At 36.5% G+C, this 24,424-nt stretch overlaps 1 protein-coding gene across 2 annotated transcripts in view; it reads left to right on the forward strand.

Moving 5' to 3' along the window:
• MSH3 (mutS homolog 3) overlaps positions 1-24,424 on the forward strand; it is a 184,016-nt gene that overhangs the window by 90,807 nt on the left and 68,785 nt on the right. For both annotated transcript variants that reach the window (XM_047729374.1, XM_047729375.1), the window contains exons 13-15: positions 2,888-3,020; positions 19,750-19,937; positions 20,686-20,854. In XM_047729374.1, the coding sequence (XP_047585330.1) occupies positions 2,888-3,020; positions 19,750-19,937; positions 20,686-20,854 (490 nt within the window). The remainder of the gene's footprint in view (positions 1-2,887; positions 3,021-19,749; positions 19,938-20,685; positions 20,855-24,424) is intronic.

A 24,424-nucleotide genomic window follows, 5' to 3' on the forward strand; every position in this document is an offset into this window, starting at 1 on the left:
TCTGGACTAAGTAGTTACTGTGTACCAGGCACTGTACTTTTTTCCATGCATTATTTCATTGCATTCATGTACAGCTCTGAGTTAGACCATTATTATTATTCCCATTTTATAGATGGAGAAACTAGGGCAAGACTAAATAACTGGTAAATGGTAGAGGCTGAATTTGAACTGAGGTCAGCTGCCCAGATTTTTAACTTCTGAGCGATTACCTCCCTAACCAGTGAAGGCCGAAAATGATTCATAGTAAATATGCTTTTGCCTGTGCTGTCATTAGGCTAAGATAAAAAGCCAGTACCTTTGTACTTTTCCAGATTGCAGACCAACTTAGCACAACCTTTTTCATCTCTTTCTAAGAAATTTATAGTTTTATGTCTATTTTTAAAAAAATCTTCTGGAAGATCTCATAAATATGACTTGGGCTTTTATTAACCTCTTTTGCTTTTATCTTTCCGTATCTCCAACAACCTTTATAATTTTTGAGAGAGCAGCTATCTTTGTAGGCTGTCTTATACGTTCACAGATGGTATTATTTTATCTGTCCTCATACCATCTGTAGCATCAACCTAGTCTGTTCCAATTGGTGTTATCTTTCATTTATGCAGGAGTGAGTTATTAAAATAAAACTTTATATTTGTATAGCATTTTGGGTAAACGTTAGGGTAAAACATTGATTTATTTTATCACAACAATCCTATGCGAAGAAAATTTAATTTTTTATTTTTTTCACCTCATCTTGATTTACTTTATATGTAGTCTTTGGAATTGAGCTGAATTGAATTCAAGAACTACTTATTGAACACATATTGTCATCCCAGAACTGTGGGAATAAAGAAATGATCCCTGTTCTCATTGAGCTTACAGTCCAGCAGAAAAGACAGAGAAGTAAATATAATTACGATTTCCACTATGGAAAGACAGTAGAGGGTTGTGTGGAAAAGGATGATCAAGGATTAAATCTGGTCTGGTGAGTCCAAAAAGCCCTTCCAGAAGAAGAGTAGGTAGGAGTTTGCCAAACAAAGGGAGCTGGTAGGTAGTAGAAAAGAGGACGAGAGTCTTCAAGGCAGAGTAAGCAGCAAATGAGGAGGCCCTGATGTCAGAGAACTTGGAGTGACCAAAACATGCAACAGGTTCAGTTTAACTGAAGGTTACAGTGAGAGGAAGAGAGTGGCAGCAGCCTGAATTGGGACTTGAGAGGTAAGCAGGGACAAGTTGTCTTCTGGGTTAATGAAGGAATCTGGATTTGCATCTAAGATTATTGGCAAGTCATTGAAGAGGTAAAAGCAGAGGTATGGTTGGAAAACCACTCAGGCTACTGTGTGGAGACTGGATTGGAAACATGAACAGAAGTGGATGGAGGAAAACTTGGGAAGCTCTCCTTGTTGTCTGTGTGAGAAACAATTTTTACTTAAACTAGTGTAACAATAGTAGAGATGGAAAGAAATGGATTGATTTAAGAGGCCACCCCACTGAGGATGGAGGAACCAGCGTGTCTGTCTACAGAGCTCGGATGTGTTCTACTGTGTCATGCTGAACCAGATACCTGTTCTACATAGTAGAGTATGAGCCAGAGAAAAATGGGTTAGAAATGAAACCAAGTTAGTATGCATGTTGTAAACAGGCATAACCTCACAGAGTAGTTGGAAGGATAATAAAGAGAAAAGCACTCAGTTAATTGGGAAGTTCTCAATTTAATAGTCATCTAGGCAGGATTCTGAGGCTTGCCCTTCACATCAGTGGTATGGTACCAACAGAACTTAGTTAGACAAACGTGTATTCAGAAGGTCATGTTTCCCTTTGGCCCGAAGTGTCAGTTCATTCTTTGATTTTTTTGCTTGCTTGCTCATTCGTTCATTTAAAAAAATTTTTACTGAGTGCTCATTATCTACTAGGTATGTTTACTTAACTCAGTCTTTAATACATTATGGCTATCCTACCTACCTTTGGCATTTATAGGTGCTAGATGGGCCACATCCCATTTAGGGCACATTTAGCCAATCAGGTTTCCATTTTAAGTTGACAGCTTCACCGTTTTCTCCCAGGTGGTCCACGCTGCAACTCTGGTCTGCCCTTGTCTCCTGATGTCTTATCTTCTGTACTCTCTGTTACTGCTCCCAGTCTTAGCTCGGGCTCGGTATGCCTCATCCCACTTCAGTCAAACAGGTGATCAGTTCAGCCACCACCACCAAATCTTCTATCAAAGTGGTTGGCTGAATGAATTGGTTTTTGACTGATATGATTAGTCATTTCAGTCAGACTAGAAAACTCAGTTGCCCATTGTGGACCTATTCTATTAGCCAAGGTCAAACAAGCAGTTGTAGCAAATAAATCCTTAGTCTCAGTGATTTAAGTACAACAAAAGTTTATTTCTTGCTAATATAAAGTCCAGCTGGTAGCAAATATGGGAGTAATGGGTTTTCTGCTCCACTAACAGATCCAGGCTAAGACAGTCTTCCATGTGGCTTCCAAGATTGTTCTGGGCCCAACATTCAGTGAGGAAAGAGCAATGTGAAAGATCACACAGGATGATTTTACGGCCTGAGCCAGACGTGGCTTAATTGTTCCTGCTTACATTTTATTGTCTACAACTTGGGTACAGGGCCTTGCCTAATTGCAGAGGGAAACCGGGAAATGTTGTCTGTGTGTTTGCCCAGGGGGAACGGAAAAGCTAATGAGGCAGTTTCTGCTGCACCTAGCTAATGACTTCCCTTGTATGGTACCTGCTCTTTGATTCAAATGATAGGGATTAGGAAGGGCCAGAGGGATGGAGGAGGAGTCCCTTAATGTTTTTCTAAGTAGCTATTGTCACGGTGCTGGGCATAAAAGTGGGAAATGTCTATGTTCTGAGTTGCTAACATATCTTATAATTGTTACTACTCTGTTCTCACAGGGAGATAAATGCTCGACTAGATGCTGTATCTGAAGTGCTCCATTCAGAATCCAGTGTGTTTGGTCAGATAGAAAATCATCTGCGTAAACTGCCTGATATAGAGAGAGGACTCTGTAGCATTTATCACAAAAAAGTAAGTGTGATAGAAATCAGATATAGTAAAACTGATAATGTTCTTCAACATGAGGACACCAGATGGTAAAGGAAAGCATCTTAGAGATTTATCTTGTTATTATTTTGTGAAATCTGAAATCTTGTGAATAACCTGAGAGAATTCTTAGAACATTTAATGGCACAAATTAAAGTTATTTCAATTTTTGCATTGTAAAAAGTAAAATTTGCGCGTTTCTGTTAACTACAGCAACACATAGGGGTCCTTCTATTATAATGCAGGATATTCTCATATTTCATCCTCAAAATGTGGACCATCATCAAAATAGGAAATTTCTTAGACCGGCCATTTTTTAAAGAAAGATTAATTATTTGAGAGAGAGAGAGAGTGTGTGGGCCTGCACATGCGCGCCCCCCGCCCCCCGGGGGTGTAGGGTGAGGGGGGAGGGGAGAGAGAATCCAAAGCAGACTCTGTGCTAAACACAGAGCTGGAAGTGGGACTTGATCCCATGATCCTAAGGTCACAACCTGAGCTGAAACCAAGAATCCATCACTTAATCAACTGTGCCACTGAGGCACCCCTAAACTAGCCATTTTTAAAAAGAGATGCCTTCTTTCTTTTGACCCCAGGACAACTTCTTATTTGAGTTATCTAAAGGAAAAATCTGCTTATATATCTGTGGTGGTTATCAATATGCAAATGAGTTTGGGTATGGAAGCTAAGTAAAAAGCATTATTTTGATTTTTATCTCTTAAGCTTTGCAGTTTGTCATAACAATAACAAGAGAGGATTTTCCCATGAGGCTAGCAGGAGATTTTTTCTGCAAAGATCTTTCTGCAAAGATACAGAAACTTTGCAAATCAGAAAGTAGTGGCACAATATACTCAAAGTGCATAATGGGAAAAATCCTCAGCCAAGAATACTTTGTCCAGCAAGGCTATCATTCAGAATAGGAGAGATAGTTTCCCAGACGAACAAAAAGTAAAAGGAGTTCATGGCCACTAAACCAGCATTGTAAGAAATATTAAAGGGAAAGTTGAGTGTAAAGAAGAGACCAAAGATGAAGTATAAAGGTAGGAAATCCAAAAGCAGTAAAAATGAATATTTCTGTAAAAAATCAGTCAAGGAACTCACACAAAAAGGATATAAATTATAATAACATATACCTAAAACATGGGGAGAAAAGGAGAAAAGAATGGGTTCAAACTTAAACAACCATCAACTTAATAGAGACTGCTACGTGCAGAAGAGGTTATATACAAACCCAATGGTAACTATATATCAAAAATCACTGGTAGACTTGTAAAGAAAAAAGACAAAGAAATCTAAATGTATCACCAAAGAAAATCAATAAAACATGAAAGAGAGAAAGACAAGAAAGGATCAGAGAAAGTCTTCAGAAACAACCACAAAACAAGTAATAAAATGGCAATAAATACATATCTGTCAGTAATTATTTCGAATATAAATGGACTAAATAATCAAAAGACATCGGGTGACAGAATGAATAAAAAAACACAAGACCCATCTATACGCTCCCTGCAAGAGACTCATTTTATACCTCAGGAAACCAGCAGATTAAAAATGAGGGGATAGAGAAACATCTACCATGTAAATGGATGTCCGAAGAAAGCCAAGGTAGCAGTACTTATATTGGACAAACTGGACTTTAAAACAAACACTGTAGCAAGAGCCAAAGAAGGGCACTAAATAATAATAAAGGGGACAATCCCACAAGAAGATGTAACAATTGTAAATATGTATGTACCCAACATAGCGCCCAAATACATAAACAGTTAATAACCAATATAGAAGAACTAATTGATAATACAACAATAGATCAATGCACAGATTATCTAAACAGAAAATCAAGGAAACAGTGGTTTTGAAGGGCACATTGCACCAGATGAACTTAACACATAAATTCAGAACATTCCATTCTTAACCAACAGAATACACATTCTTTTCAAGTGCACACAGAACATTCTCCAGAGTAGATCACGTATTAGCCCACAAAACAAACCTCAGCAAATTTGAGAAGATCGAAGTCATACCAGGCATCTTTTCTGACCACAATGCTATGAAACTGGGAGTCAACCACAAGAAAAAATCTGTAAAGACCCCAAATACATGGAGGTTAAACAACATGGTACTAAATGAGGAATGGTGGTTCAACCAGGAAATCAAAGGAGAAAGACAAAACTACATGGAAACAAATACAAATGAAAACATGATGGTCCAGGGCTGCTTGGGTGTCTCAGTCAGTTAAACATCTGCCTTCAGCTCAGGTCATGACCCCAGGGGACTGGGATCTAACCCCGCATCAGGCTCCTTGCTCAGCAGGAAGCCTGCTTCTTCCTCTCCCACTCCCTCTGCTTGTGTTTCCTCTCTTGCTGTGTCTCTCTCTGTCAAATAAATAAACAAAATCTCTAAAAAACAAAACAAAACAAAACAAAACCCCACACAAAACATGATGGTCCAAAACTTTTGGGACACATCAAAGGCAGTCATAAGAGGGAAGTTTATAGCAGTACAGGCGCCTACCTCAAGAAGCAAGACAAATCTCAAATAAACTAACCTTATACCTAAAGGTTCTAGAAAAAGAACAGCAAACAGCAAATCAGGAGAAGGAAGGAAATAATAAAGATCAGAGCAATAAGTGATATGGAAACAAAAAACAGTAGAATAGATAAATGAAAACAGAAGCTGGTTCTTTGAAAATAAATAATAAAATAGATAAACCCGTAGCCAGACTTAACAAGAAAAAAAGAAAGTACTCAAATAAGTAAAATCACAAATGAGAGGAGAAATAACAACCAAAACCACAGAAATACCAACAATCAGAATGTTAGAAACTATATGTCAACAAATTGGGACAACCTGGAAGAAATGGATAAATTCCTAGAAACATATAAACTACCAAATGGATAAATTCCTAGAAACATACAAACATATAAACTACCAAAACAAGAAGAAATAGAAAACTTGAACAGACCAATAACCAGCAAAGAAATTGATTTGGTAATCAAAAATCTCCTAACAAACAAAAGCCCTGGACCAGATGGGTTCACAGATGAATTCTACTAAACATTTAAAGAACAGTTTATACCTAATATTCTCAAACTATTCCAAAAAAATAGAAGAGTAAGGAAAACCTTCGAATTTGTTGTGTGAGGCCAGCATTATCCTCATACCAAAACGGGATGGATAAAGACACTGCTGAAAAGAGATCTATAGGCCAATATTCCTGATGAACATAGATACAAAAAATCCCAACAAAATACTAGCAAACTAAATTCAACCCTACATTAAAAAAAAAAAAATCACGATCAAGTGGGATTTATTTCTGGGCTGCAAGAGCGGTTCAGTATTCCTAAGTCAATATGATACATCATTATCCCTAAGAGAAAGGATAAGAGGGGCGCCTGGGTGGCTCAGTGGGTTAAGCCGCTGCCTTCGGCTCAGGTCATGATCTCAGGGTCCTGGGATCGAGCCCCGCATCGGGCTCTCTGCTCGGCAGGGAGCCTGCTTCCTCCTCTCTCTCTACCTGCCTCTCTGCCTGCTTGTGATCTCTCTCTGTCAAATAAATAAATAAAAATCTTTAAAAAAAAAAAAAAAAGAGAGAAAGGATAAGAATTGTGATCATTTCAGTAGGTGCAGAAAAGGCATTTGACAAAGTGCAACATCCTTTCATGATAAAAACCTTCAACAAAGTAGGTTTAGCGGGAACATACCTCAACATAATAAAGGGCATATATGAAAAACTTGCAGCTAATATCATCCTTAATGGAGAAAAACTAAGAATAAGATAAGGAATAAGACAAGGATGTCCACTCTCACCGCATTTATTCACCATAGTACTGGACATCCTAGCGACAACAGTCAGACAAGGGAAAGAAATAAAATGCATCCAAAATGGTAAGGAAGAAGTAAAACTTCAACTATTTGCGGATGACATGATACTCCATAGGGAAAACCCAAAAGACTCTACCAAAAAACTTCTAGAACTGATAAATTGAGTCAAGTCCCATGATAGAAAATCAATGAATAGAAATCTGTTGCATTTGTGTATACCAATAATGAGGCAGCAGAAAGAGAAATTAAGAAAACAATCCCATTTACAATTGCACCAAAAATAAATAATATGATACCAAGAAATAAACCTAACCAAAGACATGAAACACCTATACTCTGAAAACTATGAAACACTGATGAAATGTCCATCGACTGATGAATTGGTAAAGAAAATGTGATACACACACACACACACACACACACACACACACACAATGGAGGTGTGTGTCTGTGTATGTGTGTGACAATGGAATATTAGTTGGCCATAAAGAAGAACAAAATCTTGTCATTTGTTATGTTGTTGATGGTGCCTTAGAGAATATTATGCTAAATGAGTAAAGTCAGAAAAGACAAATACCAGATGATTTCGTGTAGAATTTAAGAAGCAAAACAAATGAGCATAGGGGAAAACAAAAGAGTGAGCAAACCATCAAAGACTTTTTTTTTTTTAAGATTTTATTTATTTATATGACAGACAGAGATCACAAGTAGGCAGAGAGGCAGGCAGAGAGAGAGGAGGAAGCAGGCTCCCTGCCGAGCAGAGAGCCCGAGGTGGGGCTCGATCCCAGGACTCTGGGATCATGACCTGAGCCAAAGGCAGAGGCATTAACCCACTGAGCCACCCAGGCGCCCCAAAAGACTTTTTTTTTTTAAATATATTTATTTATTTGAGAGAGAGCGAGCACAAGTGGTTTGCAGGGGCAAAGGGAGGGGGGAGAGGCAGACTCTCCGCTGAGCACAGAGCTTGATGTGGGACTTGATCCCAGAACCTGAATTCATGACCTGGGTTGAAGGCAGACACTCAAGTGAATGAGCCATGCAGATGCACCAGGGAGACTCTTAATTATAGAGAGCAAACTGTTGTTTATGAAAGAGGAGGTGGGTGGGGGGATTGGGTGAAATAGGTGATGGAGATGAAGGAGTACACTTGTGATGAGTACTGGGTATTGTGTATAGGTATTGAGTCACTGAATTGTATACCAAAAGCTGGTAGTACATTGTATGTTTACAAGCTGGGGTTTAAATGAAAGCTTAAAAAAAAAAAAAAAAAGAGAGAGAGAGAGATATTGGAATATTACAAAATGGAGTATTACTGAGCCATGAAAAGAAAGAGATCTTGACATTTTTGACAACATGAATAGACCTAGAAGGTATAATGCTCAGTGGAATAAATCAGAGAAAGACAGATACCATATGATTCCACTTAGACATGGAATACAAAAAGCAAATATGAGCAAATTAATAAGGAAAGTGTGGTGTATATATACAGTATTATTCAGCTATAAAAATAAAAAAGTATGAGATCTTGCCATTTGCAAGACATCGGTGGACCCAAAGTGTATTATGCAATTGCAGGGTCATAGGGTAGTGCACTACTGGGTATTTACCCCAAAGATACAGATGTAGTGAAAAGAAGGTCCATCTGTATGCCAGTGTTCATAGCAGCAGTGGTCACAGTCACCAAACTGTGGAAAGAGCCAAGATGCCTTTCAACGGACAAATGGATAAAGAAGATATGGTCCAGGGGCGCCTGGGTGGCTCAGTGGGTTAAGCCGCTGCCTTCGGCTCAGGTCATGATCCCAGGTCCTGGGTTCAAGCCCCACATCGGGCTTTCTGCTCAGCAGGGAGCCTGCTTCCTCCTCTCTCTCTGCCTGCCTCTCTGCCTACTTGTGATTTCTCTCTGTCAAATAAATAAATAAAATCTTTAAAAAAAAAAAAAAAAGAAGATATGGTCCATATATACAATGGAATATTATGCCTCCATCAGAAAGGATGAATACCCAACTTTTTTATCAACAGGGATGGGACTGGAGGAGATTATGTTGAGTGAAATAAGTCAAGCAGAGAGAGTCAATTATCATATGATTTCACTTACTTGTGGAACATAAGGAGTAACATGGAGGACATAGGAGAAGGAAAGGAAAAGCAAATTGGGGGAAATTGGAGGGGGAGACGAACCATGAGAGATAGTACACCCTGAGAAACAAACTGAGGGTTTTGAAGGAGAGTGGGGTGGGGGGTATTAAAGAGGGCACATATTGCATGGAGCACTGGGTGTGGTGCATAAACAATGAATCTTGGAACACTGAAAAAATAAAATAAAAAAAACATTTAAAAAAGTGTATTATACTATGTGAAATAAGTCAGACTGAGAAAAGTAAAGCAAATGAACAAACAAAAAAGCAGAATCAGACATGTGAATAGAGAACAAACTGATGGTTGCCAGAAGGAAGAAGGTGGGGGGATGGACAAAATGGATAAAAGGGAGTGGGAGGTGCATACTTCCTGTTATGGAATGTATAAGTCATGGGAATAAAATGTACTGCATAGGGAATACAGTAACTAATATTGTAATGATATCATGACAGATGGTTGCTTCCCTTATGGTGAGTGAGCATGATGTAGAGAGTTGTCAAATTGCTATGTTATACACCTGAAACTAATGTAACAATGTGTGTCAACTCAAATAAAAATTAAAATTAAAAAATAAAACTTCCAACAACAACAACAAAAACACAGATGACAGTAATTGAAGACAACACCAAGAAATGGAAAGAGTATGCTTCAGTATTTGGAAGAACAAATATTGTTCAAATGTCTTTACTACCCTGAGCAATCTACAAATTTAATGGAATCCCATCAAAGTACCAACACCTTTTCATTCACAGAACTAGAACAAATAACCCTAAAATCTGTGTGGAACCTCAGAAAACCTGAAGTAGCTAAAGCAATCTTAAAAGAAAAGCAAAGCTGGAGGCATCACAATTCTGAATTTTAAGTTTTATTACAAAGCTGTAGAATCAAAATAGTATGGTACTGGCATAAAAATAGATGCATAGATCAATGGAACAGAAGAGAAAATACCGAAACAAACCCACAGTTAAATGGTCACTGAACCTTCAACAACCAGGAAAGAATATCCAATGGGAAAAAGACAATCTTGGAGTACCTGGGTGGCACAGGTGGATAAGTGTCCAAGTCTTGGTTTCGCCTCAGGTCATGAACTCATGGGTCCTGAGATCAAGCCACGGTTGTCAGGCTCTTCACTCAGTGGGGAGTCTGCTTAAGATTCTGTCCTTCTCCCTCTGCCCCTCCCCCCACTTGCACTCACTCACTCTTAGAAATAAATACAAAAATCTTAAAAAAAAAAAAAAGAAATTGGACCACTTTCTTACAGCATACACAGAAATAAGTTCAAAATGGATTAAAGACCTAAATATGAGACCTGAAGCCATAAAAATCCTAGAAGAGTACACGGGCAATAACTTTTTTTGACATCAGCTGTAGCAACGTATTTCTAGATAATGTTTCCTGAGGCAAGGGAAATAAAAGCAAAAATAAATGATTGGGACTACATCAAAGTAAAAGGCTTCTGCACAGTGAAGGAAACAGTCAACAAAACTAAAAGACAACCATTGGAATAGGAGAAGATAAATGACATATCCGATAAAGGGTTAGTATTGAAAATATGTAAAGAATTATATAGCTCAACACCTAAAACCCAAATAATGCAATTAAAAAGTGTGCAGAAGACATCAACAGACATTTCTCCAAAGAAGACATCCAGATGGCCAACAGACACATGAAAAGATGCTCATTATCACTTATCAGGGACATGCAAATCAAAACTACAGTAAATATTACCTCACACCTGTGAGAATGGATAAAATCAATAATATGAGAAACAACAGGTGTCAGCAAGGATGTGGAGAAAAAGGAACCCTCTTGCACTTTTGAAGCAAATGCAAAGCAATACAACCATTGTGAAAAACAGTTTTGGGATCCCTCAGAAAGTTAAAACCACCCTATGATCCAGCAGTTGTACTACTGGGTATGTATCCAAAGAATACAAGAATGCTAATTCAAAGGGATACATAGACCCTTTTGTCTGGTCTGTTACAGCATTATTTACAATAGCCAAATTATGGAAACAGCCCAGGTGTCCATCAATTGATGAATGGATAAGGAAAAGGTGGTGTATGTATATACATACATATGTACACACACACACAGTGGAATTCAGCCATAAAAAATAATGAAATCTTATAATTTGCTATGACATGGATGAAGCAAAAGATTATAATACTAAGCGAAATAAGTGAGGAAGACAAATACCATATGATTTCACTCATGTGGAATTTAAGAAACAAAACAAATAAGCAAAGGGAAAAAATATGAGAGACACAGATCAAGAAACAGACTCCTAACTATACAGAACAAACTGATGGTTACCAGAGGGGAAGGGGGTAGGGAGAAGGGTGAAATAGGTGCTTGGGATTCAGGAGTGTATTTGTCGTGATGAGCACTGGGTGATATATGGAATTGTTCAACCTCAATATTGTACACCTGAAACTAATGTAACACTTTCTGTTAAGTATACTGGCATTAAAATAAAAACTTAATTAAAAGTAAATAAGTTAGTGCCAATTAAATGAAAAAAATCCAAGAGATTTTTTCACACTTACAGAAGTAATTTATCTTCAAAATATGCTTAGAATTAACCATAATCAATTAAGTATATTTATATTGTTGATAAACTTTCTATAGTGTTTTACCTGTTGTGGGAGTCATTCACATACATTAGACACTTTGTCCCTTGTAAAAAAACTTTATGAAATTGAGGAGATACTGTGTTTCTCACCTTCTTACTAAAGGAAGGCTGTATCTCTCTATAAAATGCTACCACAGCTTGCATTACTGTGGATAAAATGATGATGCTGAGAAGAGAGTTAGTACCTTGTTAGTCAGGGACAGAATTGGTATTTATACCAGGGTCCTTGACTGGGTTTTTAGTGGGTACACTTTGGACATGACCATTTTTGATGCAGTAGTTTTGACTACCATTGTATTTTTTTCCTGGTTATTCTGACATGAGCCATCTTTATTTTCTGCCCAAATGTAAATCCTTGCCAATGTCATAATTTTATTATAGAACAATTTTTATGTGCCCACATTTTAGTTGTGACCAATTTTTCATTAGTCTTTACCTTTTTTAGTCCTTTCCCCCACAAAGTTTTACTGGAACGATAAGTACTGCTTCTGAGAATACTTGCAGTGCCCATGAGGACTTATGTAACTGCTCCATATGCTTCAGCTAAATTTGAAAACAAAGAATAAGCCAGAACTGGGAAACACTAATCCCTCGGGAAGAATGCATGAGTTGGTTACGGGGTCAGTGGAGTCTTGCGTACTGCAAGTTGGTGTCCCTGTGGTGTTGCTTTGCTGGCGGAAACAGAGCTTGTGCTGATACTGTACCGCCCCGTTACCTGTGGTCCCAGGTACCCGCCATCAGCAGCAATCTAGAAGCAGCTAGTCATCTTCTGATATACTGTCAGAAGGTCAGTAATAGCCTAACTCTCTGTCACAGTGCCAGCGACATTTGCCTCACTTCATCTCATCACTAGGCATTTTATCATCACACATCATCATATGAAGGGTGAGTACAGTATAATGTATTTTGACAGGGAGAAAGAGAGACTACATTCATATAACTTTTATTACAGTATATCATTATAATTGTTCTCCTTGATTATTAGTTATTGTGCACCTCTTACTATGCCTAGTTTATCAGTTAAACTCTGTCATAGGTGTATGTGTATATGAAAACAGCACCTGTGGGGTTAGGTACTATCTGTGGTTTCAGATACCCATTAGGGGTCTTGGGACATATCCCCCATAGATAAGGGGGGACTAATGTACTTGAAAGTTTTATGGTTGACACTTCTGAGGTTACAAAATGGACGTCAAACAATTCATTAAAGGGTATCATTGGTCCAGGGCCTTACAATCAGTGCTCATTACCCTTCATCAAGGAATAGGTCTCCAAACAGTCTTCACTGCTTGAAAGGTTTTACTGACAATTATTAAAGATTTTTGTTTTTCTCAAGAAAAAAAATAGGGACAAAGCTGAGAAAATTATTAATTGCTAAAAGAGCTGAGTCAAAGTACTCGTGGCGTCGACAGAAGCATCTTTCCATGGCGCTATGACTTCTATCGGGCTTCGCTTCCTTTCTTTAAAATTTGCTTTGATGTTTTCAATCCATAGGGTTGTGTATTTACAAAAGTTTAAAAACTGGTAAAAGTCAGAATCTAATTCTTTTTTTAAATTGAGATATAATTCACACAGAGCATTGTATGTACGTATGTCTCTATTGTGATATACCACATAGTCAGTGGTTTGATCTATGTATATACTGAGAAATAATCCCAGTAGGTCTAATTAACATTCATCACTACATGTAGTTATAAAGCCTTCCTTTTCTTATGATGAGAACTTTTAAGATCTCCTCTGTTAGCAGTATCGAGACAATGGTGCAGTTTTATTAACTGTAGTTACCATACTATACATTAAATCTCCGGGACTTATTTATTTTATAATTGGAAGTTTGTACCTGTTGATCATCTTCAACTGTTTCATCCACTTGCCCTCCTTGGCCCATCTCTGGCAACCACACATCTATTCTCTGCATCTATGGGTTTGTCTTTTTTTTTTTTTAATTTTTTTTTCGATTTTACATACAATTAAAATTATATGGTATAGAATCGAATTCATTTTTAAAAGTAACTAAGAAAGCCTTTTGTTTTAGAGTTTCAAATTGTACTTTAGTGAAGGAACTTATGACTCAATCAGAAGTTTTTCCTTATTGCTGCTTTAATGTTTATACAAGTGTGCCTGAAGATTGATTTGAAAAGTGAGGATTAGAAATGACTTGGTAACAGACCAACTTGAGGAAGTCTAAATGCTTTCAACCAAATTTTTATAGATTAGTTGGTTGACTCTTGGAACACACCATCAAACACATGTCTGTTCTTTATCATTAATTTACTCTAAATAAGCTTCTGCTGTATGCACCAAATGGTGAGTGATATCCTGGGTACGGACTGTGCCAATTATGTAAAATTCATAAAATGGTTAGGAACACTGTTTGGATGTTGTGGAAGTGGTAAGCCTAGGCCATATGGCTGTGTGGAAAGTGCCGCGGAATAGTCACAAATAGGTATTCTCATGTCGATAATAATAGAAGATACCAAGAAGCCCAACCCTGAAACAAAACAAACATTTCTTTATTAGTAAAAGTATTTTAATAATATATGTGTATACATAGATACATACATACCTATTTATATATATAAAATTAGTATCTTATAGTAAAACTTCAAATCCAAGTCTTAGAACATTGTTAGTCTTAGAAACCCATATTAACTTTGCTCAAGAACTATTTTGTAAGAAAATGATACATAAGTGCTAAGATGGGTTGAGTACATTTAAAGGATTATAGCACTTAGTAAATGTTAGAGGAGACTGTTTCCAGAATTTTGTAGGCAAGAATAATTTCTTGGCCAGACTGGTATAAGCCTAGAGCCACCTTCTCAGTATGGAACCAGGCTGAAGTTCTTCCAGTCCCATGATGACCCGTTTCCACATTTACGAATGTCTTCTACAGCTCTTCCACAGAGAAGCTTGCTGCTGGAAATGGGGTTGAACATGAGTGACTCCAGGAGCTACTACTTCATCCTTCTCTTTAGCTTTCTGGCGGCTCTCCTCAGTTAGTTTGTTTAAGAAACTAGAAAGCAACCTGCCTTCGACATTTAAAACTTGATTACAAAGCACTTTGTTTTCATTTTGCTTCTGTTGCTGACTTAAATTTTGTATCTGAGGGTGAAAAATCAAACCCTTTTTGGTTTCTTATTATAAGACATTATTATTCAAAAATTGTATTGAAATGTTTACTTTTCTTTCTTCACTTCTGTTAGAATGTGTGTATTTAATAATTAACTATTGATTGTTGGCCAGAAAACTTCTGGGCTCCACAATACAAAAATCCAGCTTCCTATGTGTATCTTTCCCATCATACAGTAACCTTTCTGGGAAAGAGATACTTTATGATACACTTCAAATTCAACTTTTATTCAGTTGGACCTAACTTATTTTTTTGCATAATTTACTTCATTCTTTTTAGTTAATTCTTTCTAAATATATCCTTAGCATTAATTCATTTTATATATACTATTTATTTTTTATTTTATTTTTTCTTAAAGATTTTACTTATTTATTTGCGAGGGGGAGCATGGAAGGAGACGTAGACTACCCACTGAGCAGAGAGCCAGATGTGGGACTCGATCCCATGACCCTAAGATCATGATCTGAGGCGAGGCAGATGCTTAACTGACTGAGCCACCTAGGTATACTACTATACTACTTTACTACTATACCCCTTTGTATACTACTTATTTTTTTTTTAAGATTTTATTTATTTATTTGACAGAGATCACAAGTAGGCAGAGAAGCAGGCAGAGAGGGGGGCGGGGGGAAGCAGGCTCCCCGCCAAGCAGAGAGCCTGATAGGGGGCCCGATCCCAGGACCCTGGGATCATGACCTGAGCCGAAGCAGAGGCTTCAACTCACTGAGCCACCCAGGCACCCTTGTATACTACTTATTATGTGTACTTATCATTAACTCAAGATACTTATTTTCATCAACTATTCTATTTCATTTTACCTGGTCGAACCTGGACTGATTGCCCTCTATACTAGTTGTATAGCTACTTTCTTTGATTTATTTCTCTTGAATTGAATCTTTGGTTCAGTCTTTCTGAATTGTGTGTTTTCCTTTTGGTTTATTACTTCATTCTGATAGAGTGCATTTTCTAGAAGCATCCTGAGAAAGGGTATTGGAAGTACAGCTGTCCTCAACTCCCTTGAACGGTGCAGGAGTTAGGGGCATTGACCCTTGTACAGTAGAAAACCTATGTATAACTTTGGACTCACCCAAAACTTAACTACTAATACCCTGCTGCTGATCTGAAGTTAAATGATAGTCGATTAACATGTTTTATATGAGATAGAGCAAGAGAGCATGAGCAGCAGGGAGGGGAAGAAGGCTTTTCATAGCTCTTCAGTTGAGCACGGAGCCCAACACAGGGCTTGATCCCAGGACCCTGGTGTTATGACCTGAGCTGAAGGCAGATGTTTAACTGAACTGAGCCACCCAGGTACCCCTGGAAATGTCTTGTTTTCTACTCACATTTTGATTGGTAGTTTGACTGGGTATAAAATTCTGGCCTATAAATTATTTTCCTTTATAATTTTGTGTTACTTCATTGTCTTCTAGTTTCAATTATTTTTGTTGAATAGTCTGATTTCTGATTCTTGGTGTGACTTTTTTCCCTCTCCTTCTAGAAATTGAAACATTTTCTTTTCATCCCCAATGTTTTAAAATTTCCTGATGATTTGCCGTGATTTGGTTCTGTTTTAATCCATTGTACTGAGTCTTTCAATCTGGCAACCAAGTTCTGGGAAATTTTCCTGAGTTAGTTGTTGGTTCTTTCTTTTTTGTAGTTCTTTCATTCGAATTGATTGAATCCTGTTCTCTGAATGTTCCTTTAAAAAAAAAGGGGGGGGCGCCTGGGTGGCTCAGTGGGTTAAGCCGCTGCCTTCGGCTCAGGTCATGATCTCAGAGTCCTGGGATCGAGCCCCGCATCGGGCTCTCTGCTCAGCAGGGAGCCTGCTTCCTCCTCTCTCTCTGCCTGCCTCTCTGCCTGCTTGTGATCTCTCTGTCAAATAAATAAATAAAAAATCTTTAAAAAAAAAAAAAAAGGTATCCTGTTCTTGTTTCGTGGTTGCATTCTCTAACTGAGGATATTGGTTTTTTTAAGTTTATATATTTATTTTTAATGTTTTTATTTAAATTCAATTAATTAACATATAATGTATTATTTTTAGTTTCAGAAGTAGAGTTCAGTGATTCATCAGTCTTACACAATACCCAGCGTTTATTACATCACTTGCCCTCCTTAATGTCCATCACCCATTTATCCCATCACCCCACTCCCCTCCCCTCCAGGAACCCTGTTTGTTTCCTATGATTAAGAATCTGTTGGGCACCTGGGTGGCTCAGTGGGTTAAGCCGCTGCCTTCGGCTCAGGTCATGATCTCAGGGTTCTGGGATCGAGTCCCGCATCGGGCTCTCTGCTCAGCAGGGAGCCTGCTTCCTCCTCTCTCTCTCTCTGCTTGCCTCTCCGTCTACTTGTGATCTCTCTCTGTCAAATAAATAAATAAAATCTTTAAAAAAAAAAAAAAGAATCTGTTATGGTTTGTCTCCCTCTTTGATTTTTGTCTTTTTTTTTTTTTATTTTTCCCTCCCTTCCCTTGTAGTCCTATTTTATTTCTTAAATTCCACATAAGAGTGAGATTATATAATTGTCTTTTCTGTGACTGACTTATTTCACTTAGCATAATACCCTCTAGTTCGATCCACATCCTTGCAAGTGACAAGATATCATTTCTTTGATGGCTGAATAGTATTCCGTTGTATATGCATACCACATCTTCTTTATCCATTCATCTTTTGATGGGCATCTGGACTCCTTGCATAGTTTGGCCATTGTGAACATTGCTGCTATAAACATTGAGGTGCAGGTCTCCTGTCAGTTCACTGTATTTGTATCGCTGGCATAAAGACCGAGTAGTGTAATTGCTGGACATAGGGTAGCCCTATTTTCAACTTTTTTGAGGAACCTTCATACTGTTTTTCCAGAGTGGCTTCACAAGCTTGCATTCCCACCAACAGTAATACTGAGTTTTTTTTTTAAAGACCTTTTCTTCTATGTATATAGGCTGTATTCCCTCTAGTATTTGTTGATTGATTTTTTTTTAATTTCATGGTAGAATTTTTCATCTGATGTCTGATCATTTTTAAAGAGTGGAAAGCTGAAATGCTGATAAGAAGGTCTCTAGATGAATATGGCTTGCAAAATATGAGGTGAATTGTACAGTGTACTAGCTGATACATTTTAGGGGTGAATTCCTGCTTTAGTATATTCAGAATTTTCCTCTTGGGCCTGTGAGATTCCCCAGGGACTCTTTCCGCCTCCTGAATGGCTAACAATGTTCTGGGAGCTAGATGGAGGCAACTGGGAGTCTCCGTTTTCTCTTATTTTAATCCCTTGCTTTTGGTAGTATTCTCATCTTTCAGTGTGCCTGAAGATGGTTCGGGTACTCTGTGTTTTTCCTTCTCCAGAGAATAAAATTGGTCTTTTGTTGGATAGGAAAATAGTGGCTGCTCAGTGCCATGGATAGAATATTGAGGGATAATTGCTTCTTAATTCATTTGTAACCAGTCTGTTCTACCCACCCACCCACCCCCAGCTTCCACTTCCAAAGATAATTTGTGCCACTAGTTTCTGAGTCTTTTAGGATTCTTGGTGTAACTCAGGTTGGGTCCTAGTTTTCCTCACAGCCAGCTTAAAATGCTAGTATTTTGAATCGTCTAAGTCAGTTACCCCTCATCCATTTACTTTATAGTTTCCAAGATGTTGTTACTATTGTCTTGTCTTCTAGTTATTCTTGAGGTTTTACACCTTTTTAAACAATCTTGGACTGTAGTTTCAAGATAGTGTGAAATTAGATGTACATGTTCAGCTTATTCTCTTTATCAGAAGTTCCAAAAGTAAAAATTACTTGTGTTCGTATTTAAAAATTGCAAACCTGTGTATAAAGGTATGAAATAAAGAATAAAACATTTTCCTCTACTTTTCCCCAGAATACACACCACCCAGAGGTAACTAAAATTAACATGTGTGCCCTCCCAGATATTTTTTATTTATATTTTTATTTATGTAGAATAATGCATTTAATATGAAGAAGCAAAAATGAAATTTTATGTATAAATACACATATGGTATATAGTATAAACATATGCTATGTGTATTTAATACATGTTGAAATTATGAAGTTCTGTGTGATCTGTACATCAATATATATATACAGATGTCTTAATTTTTAGCTGTTTAATACTATCACATTGTATGAGCTTTTCCTAATAAGAGCCCAATTGTTATGATACTTGTTTCCTATTCATCTTTTTAATATTATTACCAATAGTGCTACTATAAACATTCAGTTACACATACTTTTTTACTACTTGTTATAGCTTTTGTTTAATTTTTAAGATGGAATTATTTAGTCAAAAAGCCATATGCACTTTACTCTTCAAATAGTTTTGAAATTATGCCTCTACTAATTGTATAAAAAAGTGTTTTTTTTAATACCCTGTGTGACTTAGCTATTACCAGGTTTTTAAATCTTTGGCATTCTGTTAAATGACAAATGCTATCTTGTCATTTTAATTTGCTTGTTCTAATTATGTGGGAGGTTAATTGTGCTTATTGGACATTTTTTTTTAAATGGGCTGCATATTCAGTTCACTTAGCCATTATTCTTTGGGTTATTTATCTTTTCCAGGTCAATTTGTAAGAAGAGCTCATTATATGGGAAGAATTTTGCCATTTACTCCTCACATGTCTTGTAGCTATTTCCCCAGAATTGTCCTTTATAATTTTGACATTGCTTACTGCATTTTTGCTATATGGTCAATATATTTTAAAATGAAAAATTATTGAACAAGTATTGGCTTTACTCTCCCCAGCCCAAATTATTTTCTCTAGAGTTTTAAAATGTTATGAAGTATTCGAACTATTGGTTTAACTTTAGTAGGTATCAACAATACTTTATTTCAACTAACTAGTTTATAGAATAAATTAAAATTTTCTTTAATTCTGATTCTAACTTTAAAAAGACCATTACCTAAAAAAATAAACACCACTAATTAAAAGACTGCTAATTAAACTTCATATTCAAATATCTTGTTATTTAGCAAAAAAACTTATTTTTTCAGTGTTCTACGCAAGAGTTCTTCTTGATTGTCAAAACCCTGTATCATCTGCAGTCAGAATTTCAAGCATTAATACCTGCTGTTAATTCCCACGTTCGGTCAGACTTGCTGCAGACATCTATTTTAGAAATTCCTGAACTCCTTAGTCCAGTGGAGCATTACTTAAGGATCCTTAATGAACAAGCTGCCAAGTAAGTTGTAGACTCTTAGATTACTGTCACTGCTGAAAAGGAAGAACTAACAGATTTGCCATTTGTTGTGTGCATTCATAAGCTTCCCTCATGGTACTGGTAGAAGTTGCACTTGAAATTAGAAATATGATGGGATGCTAAAGGCTGTCCATGATAGCTGGAAGTAACACTCTGCCACCCAAAACGTAGGCAGTTCATTATCTAGGATACAATACAATACCTAGGACAGATACAATACCAGATGATGGAAAGATAAAGACCAGGCAGAGCAAGTAGTAGCAGTTTATTAATTCAAAAGTGTGAGTCAGATGGCATCTTACCCTTATTTCCTAGATGTCCAGCGGTAGTCTGCTTTATATTTAGAAACCTCAGAAGCAAAGTTACCTTTACAAGGTAGTCATTCTACAGTTCATTCCACAAAGAGCTCTATATTAAGAGGGAAAAAAAGATAGTATTGACATTCATATTTATTTTCTTCATAGGTGAACAACAGATATTTAATTTTATCTCTCATTTTCACCATGGGAATCGTGAACTTGCAAAATGAAAATGATGTTAGGATAATTTTGTCTATCTTCAAAGAAATTAAGAAACTGACCCATAAATATTTAGTGACAGAGCTGGAATTAGAGCCTTGTTTTCCTGATTCCCAACCCTTTGGTCTTTTCTCATGCTGGGAAAAATAATTGATAACTGGTATAGGTAGCATGCTTCAGTATATGTTTCTGCATTTTTTTTCATTTTTTAGGACTGGAAATAAAACTGAATTATTCAAAGACCTTACTGAGTTCCCTTTAATAAAAAAGAGGAAAGATGAAATTCAAGAAGTTACTGACAAGATCCAAATACATTTGCAAGAAATACGAAAAATACTAAAAAATCCTTCTATACAATATGTGACAGTGTCAGGACAAGAGGTAATGTCAAACATACTTTTATTTTGCATCCATTTATCTCAAATAGAAAAGCTATTTTAAAAAGTAAACAAAAATCCAAGGAGAGGATGAAAGTTTGTTTTCAGATTTTCTCTTTTATTCCTTGGAAATATGATGTACTACTTTGTGTGGGTAAGAATGATTTTAATAACAGTATTTTATGTGTTTGTTTACTTTCTTGGTAAAATTATGCAACTTGATGTTACATGTGCTTTAGTATTATTTGTTGAAATTGTATTATAGAAAACATGACTCTTGTAAATAATTACTTATAGGATTCATTTCACCTAAATCCAGGAGAAAAGAAGTTAGTCTTTGATCTCTGGCCTGCAGAGAATGAAATGATATGGAGTGAACCACCTGTGTAGGTTGGATCACACAGTGACTGAAACTCAGGATTTCCTTCCAAAGTTGGTAGAGAACTACAAAGTTGGTAGCTGCTAGAGAACAAATACCAAGAAAAAAAACAAACCAAAAAACCGAACTATAATGAAGACCTACAATTAGTGAGTCTTCCGTAAGATGATATAAGTGCTGTTCAGAACGTGTTTTTTAGTATGCATACTTCAGTGTAAAGTTTGATATTATTAATATCTGAGTGAGAATCAGGAAGAAGTATGCTTTTTGAATGTGGTTGTATCCTTTGGTCTTATTCTGAGTCTTAAGGCATGCTACTTCTGTATCTTATGTTTAATAAAATATAGAGATCCTAACTGAGGGAATTTGAGAAATTCTACTTCATTAAAATCACAAATAGGAAATTTGTGAATAATTTCCATTGGGTGGATGAACTTTTATTCGGGATTTATTTTTGTCATGGGGAAGAGCTTAATTTCAAATAAAATCTTAAAACATTTGCATTACTTTATATATTTAGTCAAAAGACTGCTGATTTGTGTAATTATTTGAAATACGAAACCCTACAGCAGAATATAATCTTTATTAAAGTATTTTTCAATCTTGTGCCATTTAATAGACCATAGTATTAAGACTGACTTAATAAGATTGTCAGTCTGTCTTTGGACTCACATCTTTAGGACTCAGGCAGATGTTTCACAGTGTATTCCACATAGAAGTCTATATAACAGGAAATTGATTTGACAGTATTTATACTTAGTTGCCCCCCCCAGCCAAATATTTAATTGCATCACTTAGTTTCACTATGCAGTCTGGATCTTGCAAAACAAACAAGTGACCTTAGCCCACTGTTCCAGGCTATTTATTGAAAATGAGATGATCAAAACTGCTTAATAACAATAAAAGATATGTAGTGGAAAATTGGTAACCACTGGTATTATAGTAGGGAAACCTGGGTGTCTAAACGTCACTTTCCCCACGTACATGCTGTGTGACCAGGGCCGAATCACCTGTGTTGTGAGACTGCTCCAAAGACCAACTGAGTTAAACTACATGAAAGTGAGTTTTAATCATAGGTTAATCCCACGTAAATGTTCTTCTTATATGGTAACTACTAATATATTTGTCAAGTACTTGATCAGAATGGTTCTAAGCACTGCACATATATTATTTAGCACTTGTAATAACAGAGAAAGGGGTTATTCTCATTTTGTAGTGAAGAAAACTGAGGGTTGGAGTAGTTGGGTAAGTTACATAAGTCAGAAGCCCAGTCCTGCCTGACTCCAGTCTTTCTACCAGTTCCTTATTTCACACTATTCACAAATATTAACACAAGGATTATCAACATTTGGCTTTTATTTTGTGAAACCCAACGTTTTAGAGCTCAGTTTAGAACAAACTAAAATAAAGCTGAAGTCTTGGGAAGATAGCCCTGGATCCAGCTGGTAGTTTTACAGTAAAAGTGGGGAAAACTGATCAGGAATTCATATGGAATAGTAGATTAGGTTTTTTTTTCCTTTTTTTAATCAGTGTGGCAGTGAAGTTTAAGAAAAAGCACAGAATGGAGATGAAATTGGGTTATAAATAATTAGGGAAATAAATTATCTTATTCTTTACATAACCTTTATTAGGTTAAGGTGATGAGTTTGAGGCAAGAAATTTCTTAGTTATTAACTGTGGGATGAATTCTTACTGGTTCTTAAAAAAACCTATAGAAATTGAGTAGTATATCAATACAGAATCACTTTTATAACATTTTGGAGAATTAGTGATTCTATTCAAACAACAAATGAATTCTAGATATTCAGCATTGTTTTATAGTCAAATTTTCTCTTAAAAAATTGTACTAATGGTATCAACAAATTATTTAAAGAGACTTATAGGATCAAGAACAGACTCTGTTAAATATGATTATATCTGAGAAGTGAGAGAGGAAGGCAGGAAAAAACCCTTATTTTGTTTGTGCTTCTTATTTTATACCCTTCTGTTCTGAAATTTTATAACTTTGTAATAATTTGTTTGAAAACCTGTTTTAGCAGGCCTATGCAGTACATGGATTTTGTTATTAGTAAAAATAAGTAGATTGTCAAGCCAGTGATACTTTTGACAACTTTCCTTTTTTTACCAGTTCCCAGTTTTTGGAATCATTAGAATACTATAAGATGTGTGTTACTATCGCTGACTCTGAAAGTATTTGTAAGAAAATAATGAAAGCAGAAACTTAGCTTACTGCTTCTGTGATAATTTTTCTCATATTTTGTATATATAGAGATTCATTTTTTGACCTTGAATCAAATATGGAGTGGTATTTAGATTTGAGGCAGTATTGGTAAGTAGTAGTATTCTTAAGGAAAAGGGAAGAAATACTGAGGGGGAAATCTTTTAAAAAATTTTTATTAATGCACAGCATGCAAAATATCCAAATTCTGCTTAGTGTGTTTAAGATGTGAAAAGCATTCTCTATTAAATCTTACTTCCAAAGAAAAAATATTTGGAAAATTTTTGAGAGAGAAGAAAGAAAAGAGGGAGAGTAGGAATGGGGTAAGTGTGTATTGAAGAAAACAGAGAGCAGTTTCTGAAGTGAATTAAGCAAACTTAGCAATGATCCAAGCCCAGTGATACAACAGGCTGCAGTTTGAGTAACAAACCTGACATGTTTTAACCAGGATAGAATTGGATCCCAGCAGTTATGAGAAATTTCTAGAACAAATCAAGGCATACTTCTTGCATCAACACCTAAGAAACAAAGTCAGGAACTATAGAGCAGGGAAGGGTGCTATGAGAATTCTCTAAGATTTCTGAAATACACGTTAATTTCCAAATTTAGTTTCCTTTTCTGTAGCAATAAAGGTTTTAAAAGACCTTGTCTGCTCATTCTTAGAATGTTTGTAAAAAGAAGCAAAGAGAAAATTTCCTGTTCCTTAGGCAGTATAGAAGAGAAAAAAAACAAAAAACAAAAACCTGCTAGTAGATGACAATTTTGAAGAGAAACCCAGCTGAGACAAGGAGGACACACACGACCAGCACCAACTTGAAGAAGTAACCCCAGGGGTCTAACAAGCAGGAGATCCACGGGGACCTTCCCAACTCTTACTCTCTTTTCCATCGAGTATTGGCTCTGCAAATGGCCTCTTTGAGGAGCTGCTGTCCTTGAAGTAGACCATTGATCCTTACAGATTGAACCGTTATCGTCCA

This window comes from Lutra lutra, chromosome 5 (genome assembly GCF_902655055.1).
Source record: "Lutra lutra chromosome 5, mLutLut1.2, whole genome shotgun sequence".
Lineage (NCBI taxonomy): Eukaryota > Metazoa > Chordata > Mammalia > Carnivora > Mustelidae > Lutra > Lutra lutra.